General features: G+C 44.2%; 2 protein-coding genes across 4 annotated transcripts in view; one reads left to right on the top strand and one right to left on the bottom strand.

Annotated features, from left to right (window-relative positions):
- The window catches only part of LOC139478575 (uncharacterized), a 44,012-nt gene extending 35,529 nt beyond the window's left edge, over positions 1-8,483 (top strand). For both annotated transcript variants that reach the window (XM_071261114.1, XM_071261112.1), the window contains 6 exons: positions 446-515; positions 1,734-1,970; positions 3,030-3,272; positions 4,499-4,735; positions 5,253-5,336; positions 6,720-8,483. In XM_071261114.1, coding sequence (XP_071117215.1) covers positions 446-515; positions 1,734-1,970; positions 3,030-3,272; positions 4,499-4,735; positions 5,253-5,336; positions 6,720-6,859 — 1,011 coding nt within the window. In that variant the 3' untranslated portion in view covers positions 6,860-8,483. The remainder of the gene's footprint in view (positions 1-445; positions 516-1,733; positions 1,971-3,029; positions 3,273-4,498; positions 4,736-5,252; positions 5,337-6,719) is intronic.
- Positions 8,422-11,108, bottom strand: part of LOC139478577 (receptor-type tyrosine-protein phosphatase mu-like) — a 37,717-nt gene continuing 35,030 nt past the window's right edge. For both annotated transcript variants that reach the window (XM_071261115.1, XM_071261116.1), the window contains exons 27-28: positions 10,757-10,892; positions 8,422-10,323 (exon numbers count right to left, since the gene is read on the bottom strand). In XM_071261115.1, coding sequence (XP_071117216.1) covers positions 10,240-10,323; positions 10,757-10,892 — 220 coding nt within the window. In that variant the 3' untranslated portion in view covers positions 8,422-10,239. The remainder of the gene's footprint in view (positions 10,324-10,756; positions 10,893-11,108) is intronic.

Raw genomic sequence — 11,108 nt, 5'->3', positions numbered from 1 at the left:
GTGCGCATGCGTAGCGCCTGTATTACCGATGCCGAGTTATTGTTAAGGCACATTTTTATAAGATAATTACAACGGCTGTGCTAATGTTAATTTTAGTCAAATCGCAACCTACGAGAAATCGGCTCATTTTGGTAGACAGGAACCAAGCGATGTCTAAACTGCATCACACAACCCAAAGAGGGCCATATAATCTCCCCTACACCACCTGCATCGACACTAGAGGCACTATGCGTTATGTGCAGTTTGTGCGTTTGTTATAGGGAAAGTAGATAAGAGTTACCTGCCCTTGGTTACAAATACGGAAAATCAAAAAGCCGTTCGCAGGGGGTTGAAAATGACACGGCTGGGGAACAGAAACATTATTCTTTTGGCCTTTTCTGACGGAAGAGCTACATTATACTTAAGTTTATACTTAAAAAATATTGTCCGTTTTGTCTCACCGCAGACGATCACGTATATCGCTACTGGAGTCCGGGATGACATCATGAGGACGAACCCCCCGGGTGTGACTGAAGGTAAGTCCACGACATATGAGCTACACGACTCACACCTGTGTATCTGAGTCTGGAGTAGGCAACCAGTAGGCGACTCACACCTGTGTATTTGAGTCTGGAGTAGGCAACCAGTAGGCGGCTCACACCTGTGTATTTGAGTCTGGAGTAGGCAACCAGTAGGCGACTCACACCTGTGTATTTGAGTCTGGAGTAGGCAACCAGTAGGCGACTCACACCTGTGTATTTGAGTCTGGAGTAGGCAACCAGTAGGCGACTCACACCTGTTTATTTGAGTCTGGAGTAGGCAACCAGTAGGCGACTCACACCTGTGTATTTGAGTCTGGAGTAGGCAACCAGTAGGCGACTTATACCTGTGTATTTGAGTCTGGAGTAGGCAACCAGTAGGCGACTCACACCTGTGTATTTGAGTTTGGAGTAGGCAACCAGTAGGCGACTCACACCTGTGTATTTGAGTCTGGAGTAGGCAACCAGTAGGCGACTCACACCTGTGTATTTGAGACTGGAGTAGGCAAACAAGTAGGCGACTCACACCTGTGTATTTGAGTCTGGAGTAGGCAACCAGTAGGCGACTCACACCTATGTATTTGAGTCTGGAGTAGGCAACCACTAGGCGACTCACACCTGTGTATTTGAGTCTGGAGTAGGCAAACCAGAAGGCGACTCACACCTGTGTATTTGAGTCTGGAGTAGGCAACCAGTAGGCGACTCACACCTGTGTATTTGAGTCTGGAGTAGGCAACCAGTAGGCGACTCATACCTGTGTATTTGAGTCTGGAGTAGGCAACCAGTAGGCGACTCACACCTGTGTATTTGAGTCTGGAGTAGGCAAACCAATAGGCGGGAGAACGAGAATCGACCTTCAGGTACGATGGGATGCGTTAGGTTGCACTGTACAAAGTGTTCCTTCAATTACTATCAGTGAGTATCTCCCTACTATTGGCGTAAAACCCTAACTTGACGTGTGGTGCTCACTACTAAACATTGAAATAGTCACGAATCTTAGGATCAAGAGACGCAACTCTGCACAGCGAATTGCGGGGCCTTAGGCAACTGGGTCCCTCTCGCTAATCAGGGGCCCAGTAATTAATGATGTGTGAGTGATAATGCTTTCAGTGCTTGAGTAATACTCCAGCAATATCTGTACGGAGGACACCAGGCCTTGTACCCCTATATCAAACTAAATGGCAATCAGTTGAAGACGTAACATCTTTCATGAAGGAGAGTACTTGAAGAACTTCAAGATTTACCGAAACAACGTCATCTACGCCCATAACGACTTCGTCCTTCACCAGATGGCCGTTGACGACTGCGCGACGGCGTGTTCCGGAGAAAGCCGCTTCGACTGCGAGTCGTTTGAGTACTGTTACACAACGGGGGACTGCATGATGAGCAGGCTCCACCCTGACAACAACCAGAACCTCATCTCTAACCATTCCTTCTGCGACCTGTATGCAAGTAAGTTGGTCACCTTCCCCACCCTGACAACAACCACAACCTCATCTCTAACCATTCCTTCTGCGACCTGTATGCAAGTAAGTTGGTCACCTTCCCCACCCTGACAACAACCACAATCTCATCTCTAACCATTCCTTCTGCTATCTGTGTGCAAGTAAGTTGGTCACCTTCCCCACCCTGACAACAACCAGAACCTCACCTCTAACCATTCCTTCTGCGACCTGTATGCACGTAAGTTGGTCACCTTCCCCACCCTGACAACAACCAGAACCTCATCTCTAACCATTCCTTCTGTGACCTGTATGCAAGTAAGTTGGTCACCTTGCCCACCCTGACAACAACCACAACCTCATCTCTAACCATTCCTTCTGCTATCTGTGTGCAAGTAAGTTGGTCGCCTTCCCCACCCTGACAACAACCACAACCTCATCTCTAACGATTCCTTCTGCGACCTGTATGCAAGTAAGTTGGTCACCTTCCTCACCCTGACAACAACCAGAACCTCATCTCTAACCATTCCTTCTGTGACCTGTATGCCAAGAAGTCGAATACCTTCGAGCATGTAGTATGGAAACCCGTTTTTTCGTAATATCAATTATTTATGTATCTTCATTCTATCCTGACATTATGTATACAACTAATGATATCAGTAAATGTTTGTGTTTATTAAATGCATTGGTATTTGGATACACTATGAAATGTCCTTATGAAAAGGACGAGCAAGCTGGGAGATTCGTCTGTGTTGTACTCAGCAGCTTGCATCCAAAGTGAAACAGGTTGATTTTCACTCTAGCGAAAGACACGAGCAGTATTTCCGTAAATGTATTTTCTTAGTTCCAATGTTTAAGAATAAAATTTAATTGTTTGTTGAAATGTCACTGATGATATAAACGCACGACATTATCGAGCTTCCTCTTTCGACTACTTTATAGACGCTGATGACTGTTTATTTCGAGCATTAACGCTGTCACATGCGGCTATTTTAGTAGCATAAACAAACATGGCGGATAGATGTCCTGTAAAATACATGTGTATCAAACAAAGACATGTCTTCTCCAGAGAGCTATTTGTTCGACTTCAACAAGTACCCAGGGCAGGTGCTGCTGACTCCTGCCGACAAGACTCTGGATTCAGTCAACTCCCCCGACATGTGCGCCAACAACTGCTCTACCACCACCGACTTTGACTGCAAGAGCTTCGACTACTGCCCCAACCTCAAGTCCTGTCGTCTTCGGAAACAACACATACTGGAGGTGCCTGATACATCCGTCGTTGCTACCCCTATGTGTGACCACTATTCCAGTGAGTTGGCGTATTTAAGAAACACACGCCTCGTGGCCGTTGTTTATTTCTTATATGCGATATAAACATTTTGCACAGCCTTTTAAAGGATGTCAATAAAATGTACAAGCTTTAAAAACTTTTACATGTATGTAAATAATGATAACTTCCTGAAAACAATCCGACCTCGGCAAGGTCCATTTTATGTACAGGGGGGTAAATTTGATATTCTCAGAATTTTCACGTCCGCAACTTTTCTCCCCAAACCGATTGTCATATCTCGCCCATATTTGGATCGTTCGGCCATAGCGTATATCTGCGTTGCCCTGCTACATCTATGGGAAACAACTCACTAGACACTCCCCTCTCAAAATTAACGTCGCCCAATATGCGACGTCATCAAGTTGCGAGCACTTGTTCGAATCTCCAGAAATGACGTCAGAATAGGACAATGTTTTATCGTGAAATAAGCCACACTTCGTTCTTCTTTGTTCTTTGCGAGTTATCGCGAAGCCATCCCATCTTATATACAGTAATAACTCCGTTGTCAAAGCCTCACGGCTTTTATGTCGTATTATGTCGATGAAGTTTGTTTGTTTGTTGTTTAACGCTGCACTCAGCAATATTCCAGCTATATGACGGTGGCCTGTAAATAATCGAATCTGGACCAGACAATCCAGTGATTGACATCATGAGCTTCGATCCACGCATTTGGGATATGATGACATGCATCAACCAAGTCAGCGAGTCTGACCCCCGATCCCGTTAGTCCCTCTTACGACAAGGGAAGCAGTGTATGCTTGTTTAATAAATGCCTTAATTCATTACAAACACACCCATTGTCTTAAAATGTTCGTATATTTACGACGACACATTTGATCCGAATCGTATGGTAATTATACATTCATTATTATATCATTTTTGGTACATTAAGAGTATATGTACCGACGGAAAGCAAAACAGATTAGAACCTGTGTCACCTGTTGAACGCTTTCACGAGGTCACTTCGGATATATTGTATTGACACGATTCGTTTGGTGGATGTTATGAAACATCTTCAGTCATTTTGGCAGTTGGTTAGGTGGACTAGTGGTTAAAACGCTCACGCCGAAATCCCGGATTCGAGTCCTGTCATGGGTATATGTCTAAATCACATTTAAGTTGTTCCTAAACCGTGATATTGCTGAAAAGTTGCTAAAGGTGGCGTAAAACAATCTCATTCACTCCTCCTCATTCCCCTGTTGTAGGAAACTACGTATACGACTTCAGCAAATCTAGCAACAGCGTCATCAGCAGCCATGACGACCTCGTGGTGTCCGACGTCACAAGAGACGACTGTGCAAAGTTGTGTGTGGAGCAGAGTGGCTTCGAGTGCCAGAGTTTTGAGTTCTGTGGCAACACCACAGACTGTAGATTGTCCTCCGTCCAACCCAGGAGTAAACCCGTCTCGGTTGTCCAGGACAGGTTCTGTGACTTGTTCACTCGTGAGTGGTATCACAATGAGCTCCAAACCATGACATTACATAACCATTGTATTACCAGGACGACCACCAGTGGTACTGTCCGCTACATTATAAAACAATCAAGGTTACCAGTATTGTTACCTCCAATACTGTATCACCAGGACGACCACCAGTGGTACTGTCCGCTACATTATAAAACAATCAAAGTTACCAGTATTGTTACCTCCAATACTGTATCACCATGACGACCAGCAATGGTACTCACCCTAACATTATATAACAATCAAAGTTACCAGTATTGTTACCTCCAATACTGTAACACCATGACGACCACCAGTGGTACTCACCCTAACATTATTTAACAATCAAAGTCACCAGTATTATTCCCTCCAATACTGTATCCCCATGACGACCACCTGTGGTCCTCTCCCCAATTATGTCTCCATGACGACCACCAGTACTGCGAGGTTTTCTATCAATAACTCCGGCTCCAACGCCAACATATATACAGCGGTTCAACCTGTCTTTCATTTTTCAGGTACACTTATAAAGGGCACTACTCCATACGACCCGAACGCTGCAACCCACTACCAGTACCTCTCCAAGCCACAGGATGATTCAGGTGAACGTTCAGGATAGATGGACCCTAAAACAATCTGTCTTGTAGGCGATGAACCATTTTAAATTTGTTTGCATTTCATATCACCACATCCGAACGACAATGCACAATTTGGCCAAATCATAATCCGAAGGTTTTCGCGCATTTCGTAATTTTGTGCATCGTGGGGAAATACGTGCATACGAACTTACGTTCTTTAGAAGTTACCGTTATCACCCATAACTGGCTTCCCGGGAGATATCGCTTGTGTGATATCAAGCCTTACTCCATGCAGGTGTTGCTACTTAATATTGCGTCAATATGCTTTGCAGACTTATTTGGTTACCATGGTTTAATATGGCGACGCCTGCCAAGGAGTTTAAACCTCTAACGACATGTGTTGATATATTTGAATAATAAAAGACTCAAGGGTGAGATTCTATTTATCAACCAAAATCATTGATATGTACGGGCAGATTTGTTCTTTATTGAGAAGGCCCAAAAAAGTTCCTAAAATTGAAATTCGTGGTAACCTTTCTATGCAATTGTGTCAGGCTGTGCAGGTAACCCCGATACTGAAGATCCCTTGAGCATACATTTTATTTGATATACTGAACCAAAAAAGTTACTGAATGGTATTTTTGCATTATTTTTCTGGAATATTGATCACACAATGTCATAAATATATCCCTAAAATATGCATGATCCCTAACTTTTTGTTTACTATAATAAATCCTGACAGTAAACATGTTAAAGTTGAACTGTCGTAAGCAGCGCCAGATGCAGTCACTCTCATTAATATGAATATATACTACTCAAAAGAAGTTAACTAAAACCCTATTCTTTCATATTACTATATACGCGCCGAAGACCCGGGTTCGATTCCCGACATGGGTACAATTTTGTTAAGCCCATTTCTGGTGTACCCCGCCGTGATATTTCCGGAATATTGCTGAAAGCGGCGTAAAACCAAACTCACTCACTCACTCATTCATATTACTAAATGAAAAAAAATACTTGAGTGAATCGGCCCGATTGGGTTGATTTCATCCCAGAGCTCGTTTTGTGCGTTAGCTACGTGATACGTACAGTTTAGATTAGCCGTGGTGAAATGGCTACTCGTAGTCAGATATGTAAAGTTAATCGAGTGAGTCAGAAGCGATTGAAATGTGTTTGCATTTAAACCACAGCGTAAATGTGCCACTATCAGACGATACCGCTCTCTCGAAAAAACATTCCAGAGAAGGGCTCTCTACGGGTGTTCGAGGGTCGGTGTTCATGCTGTCAACCACAACTAAACCTTGCTAATTTTCGACGCAGCAACGTTAACTAATTTACAGTCACCCACTTCTTGTAAAGGTAATTAATTCACTGAAGCTATTTCCAATTTGTAGTGTTGTCTTCCAGGGGCCAAGGCGGGTCTCGCTGTGGGGATGCTGATTCTCGGGCTGCTACTAGGGGTCGCTGCTCTCTTTCTCGTCCTGCGACTCCGGGGAAAGAAGGTGGAAGACATGAGTGTCCATTTTGTGAACAAAGAGAATGAATAGAGCGTGACACATAGTGATCTGTGACTCACTAGTTAAATGTGTTCAAGTTACCTGTGGCACGACTGTGTTCAGAGTAGTCTGTTGCACACCTGTCACCTGTATTCAGATTAATGTGTTACACACCTGTCACCTGTGTTCAGATTAATGTGTTACACACCTGTCACCTGTGTTCAAATTAATGCGTTACTTGCCTGTCACCCGTGTTCAGATTAATGTGATACACACATGTCACCTGTGTTCAGATTAATGTGTTATATAACTGTCACCTGTGTTCAGATAAATGTGTTACACACCTGTCACCTGTGTTCAGATTAATGTGTTACATATCTGTCACCTGTGTTCAGATTTATGTGTTACACACCTGTCATCTGTGTTCAGTTTAATGTGTTACACACCTGTCATCTGTGTTCAGATTAATGTGATACACACCTGTCACCTGTGTTCAGATTAATGTGATACACACCTGTCACCTGTGTTCAGACGAGTCTGTTCAACACCTGTTACACACATGTGACCCGTGGTCAGAGTAATCTGTTACACACATGTGACCCGTGGTCAGAGTAATCTGTTACACATATGTGACCCGTGGTCAGAGTAATCTGTTACACATATGTGACCCGTGGTCAGAGTAATCTGTTACACACATGTGACCCGTGGTCAGAGTAATCTGTTACACACATGTGACCCGTGGTCAGAGTAATCTGTTACACACATGTGACCCGTGGTCAGAGAAATCTGTTACATACCTGTGACCTGTGTTTAGGTTAATCTGTATCCACAGACTTTTACCGTTAAGGGATCACAAACACATCACAAAAGCTCATTGAATTATATAAACAAAAGTCATCCATCCTTGTCGAATAATATTATTTATACAATCCCGTAATATTTTTAAACAGGTGACTCATACATAATCACCATTTTATGATTTTACGTTTGTGTCGATATTATATTTATGTTTTTTATGTCAAATCACAAAACATGTTGGTATAGATTTTTATGCAACTCAAAATGACCTTCTCGTTATGGCTTCCAAGGGGATATCGTTCCATCTCATCACAAACATACATCGATATACCGTCTTTGCTTTTCTTTGGAAAAGGGAACAAAATCCGTACAGAATCACAGGTGTTAGGGTAACATGTCAGCGGCGATTTAGTCCCGTGGTTAAAGTGAGTGAGTGAATATGGTTTTACGCCGCTTTAGCAATATTCCCGCAATATCACGGCGGGGGACACCGAAATGGGCTTCACACATTGTACCCATGTCGGGAATCGAACCCGGGTCTTCGGCGTGACGAGCGAACGCTTTAACCACTAGGCTACCCGACCGCCCAGCCCCGTGGTTAAAGTGTTCGCTCGTCACACTGAAGGCCCGGGTTCGATCCCTCTCGTGAGTACAATGTGTGAAGCCCTTTTGTGGTGTCCCCCGCCTCGATGTTGCTGGAATATGGCTAAAAGTGGCGTAAACCCCATTCACTCACTCACTCGCTCAATGAATCATGGCCCCTGTATTAACGCATCTGTTGTATGTGGTCATTTAAAGACGAATGTGGTAGACAATAGAACACGTAATTTATTGATTGTATATATTTGACATGTGTAAAATCTGTAAATAAACCCTCTTCACACAACTTTGTTTTTACATTTGTTGAAGGTCGGTAACGTATAGTAACTATATCAATTCAATGAAACTTGGTTCGACGTTCAAACATTGCATTAGATGACTCTTGTAATATGGACAAAAGTGATAAATGAAAACGAAGACAAGTACTACAGCTCGCGTTCTTTGTCATGGACAAGTGCTCGGGTGCGGCAAGTGTGACAAGAACTCCGTATGTCTGCCGAGGATGTCCCTCGTGTGTACGGTGTTTTTCACAACTGCCAGATGGTTCATCTACGGGCGTGCCGACGTCGCCTCTACCCCCTAATTCAGCATGCCTCTACCCCCTAATGCAGCATGTCACTACCCCCTTATTCAGCATGTCACTACCCCCCAATTCAGCAAGTCACTACCCCCTTATTCAGCATTTCTCTACCCCTAATGCAGCATGTCTCTGCCCCCTAATTCAGCATGCCTCTACCACCTAATTCAGCATGCCTCTACCCCCTAATTCAGCATGTCACTACCCCCAAATGCAGCATGTCTCTACCCCCTAATGCAGCATGTCACTACCCCCTTATTCAGCATGTCACTACCCCCTTATTCAGCATTTCTCTACCCCCTAATTCAGCATATCTCTACCGCCTAATACGGCATGTCACTTCGACCTAATTCAGCATGTCACTACCCCCTATTTCAGCATATCTCTACCTCCTAATGCGGCATGTCACTACCCCCTAGTTCAGCATGTCACTACCCCCTAATTCAGCATGTCACTACCCCCTAATTCAGCATGTCACTATCCCCTAATTCAGCATGTCTCTACCCCCTAATTCAGCATGTTACTACCCCCTAATTCAGCATGTCACTACCCCCTAATTTAGAATAGTACCAGTCCTCAATTCAGCAGGTCACTACCCCCTAATTCAGCATGTCACTACCCCCTAATTCAGCAAGTCACTACCCGCTAATTCAGCGTTTCTCTACCCCTAATTCAGCATGTCTCTACCGCCTAATACGGTATGTCACTTCGACCTAATTCAGCATGTCACTACCCCCTAATTCAGCATGTCACTACCCCCTTATTCAGCATGTCACTAACCCCTTATTCAGCATGTCACTACCCCCTAATTCAGCAAGTCACTACCCCCTAATTCCGCATTTCTCTACCCCTAGTTCAGCATGTCTCTACCGCCTAATTCAGCAAGTCACTACCCCCTAATTCAGCATTTCTCTACCCCTAATTCAGCATGCCTCTACCCCCCAATTCAGCAAGTCACAACCCCCTAATTCAGCAAGTCACTACCCGCTAATTCAGCGTTTTTCTACCCCTAATTCAGCATGTCTCTACCGCCTAATACGGCATGTCACTTCGACCTAATTCAGCATGTCACTACCCCCTAATTCAGCATGTCACTACCCCCTTATTCAGCATGTCACTACCCCCTTATTCAGCATGTCACTAGCCCCTATTTCAGCATATCTCTACCTCCTAATACGGCATGTCACTTCGACCTAATTCAGCATGTCACTACCCCCTAATTCAGCATGTCACTACCCCCTAATTCAGCATGTCACTACCCCCTAATTCAGCAAGTCACTAACCCCTAATTCAGCATGCCTCTACCCCCTAATTCAGCATGTCACTACCCCCTAATTCAGCAAGTCACTACCCCCTAATTCAGCAAGTCACTACCCCCTAATTCAGCAAGTCACTACCCCCTAATTCAGCAGGTCACTACCCCTAATTCAGCAGGTCACCAGCCCAGGTCCAGCACCTAGGGGTTGGGGTTGTAGTTGGAGTAAAGGTGGGTATCGTTCAGGTGGTTCCTCACACAGTCATAGCACAGACTGTATTCCGCCTGAGGAAATAACACATAACATTACTGATAACCAAATGTTACACAGAGTATCTATCACTGATTTCAGGAAACGATTGCCAGTGTCTCGTAAAGTGAGTATTTGATACACACATGAATCATACATGGATATTGGATGAGGCCGTTTCGTCTATGAAGAGAAACCACTTGAAGAAACTAACAATATCGACTTGACGACAATGATAAAATTTGACGTCACCATCTTATGACGTCGCAGAATATCACGCCAACAATGACAAGTGCACTACCACAACAATGGTGTCAAATGTACCGTTGAAATATGTTTATGGATCTTTCACATGGACTTATATAGTTAAGAAATGTAAAGTGGAGCATGCTTCGGGTCATGAAATGTACGCACATTGTCAAACGCAACCCACTCTCACACATTTTGTTATTTTGATCCTAAACTCACCATGCTCCGGATGACCTCTGGTCTGTAGGCTCTGACTTGACTGATGACGTGTGGGATGGCGACTGTCAGGTCAACCTCCGCCTGATCCATCATAGCCGACACACAACAGAGCATACCCCCGTTACCGTATGACGGGCTGGAAAACAACGTTACGGTAATGTGCGCAGAAGAACAGGGGTGATAATCAGGCTTGAACTATACCGTAACGTTCGTCATCAGGGATGTTACCGTAACAGTGACAGGATCCGACACACGCCGTTACTGTTACGTGAACCTAAGATGAACTATGGTTAGGTTAGCAGTAACGCTAAAAATGGCGTTACGGCACCATGGATAAAACGTTAGTTACATT

This window comes from Haliotis cracherodii, unplaced genomic scaffold (genome assembly GCF_022045235.1).
Source record: "Haliotis cracherodii isolate W230 unplaced genomic scaffold, xgHalCrac1.p SCAF_4, whole genome shotgun sequence".
NCBI classification, from domain to species: Eukaryota; Metazoa; Mollusca; class Gastropoda; order Lepetellida; family Haliotidae; genus Haliotis; species Haliotis cracherodii.
The sequence above is the reverse complement of the archived record's forward strand: the minus strand, read 5'-3'. Positions and strand labels throughout refer to the sequence as shown.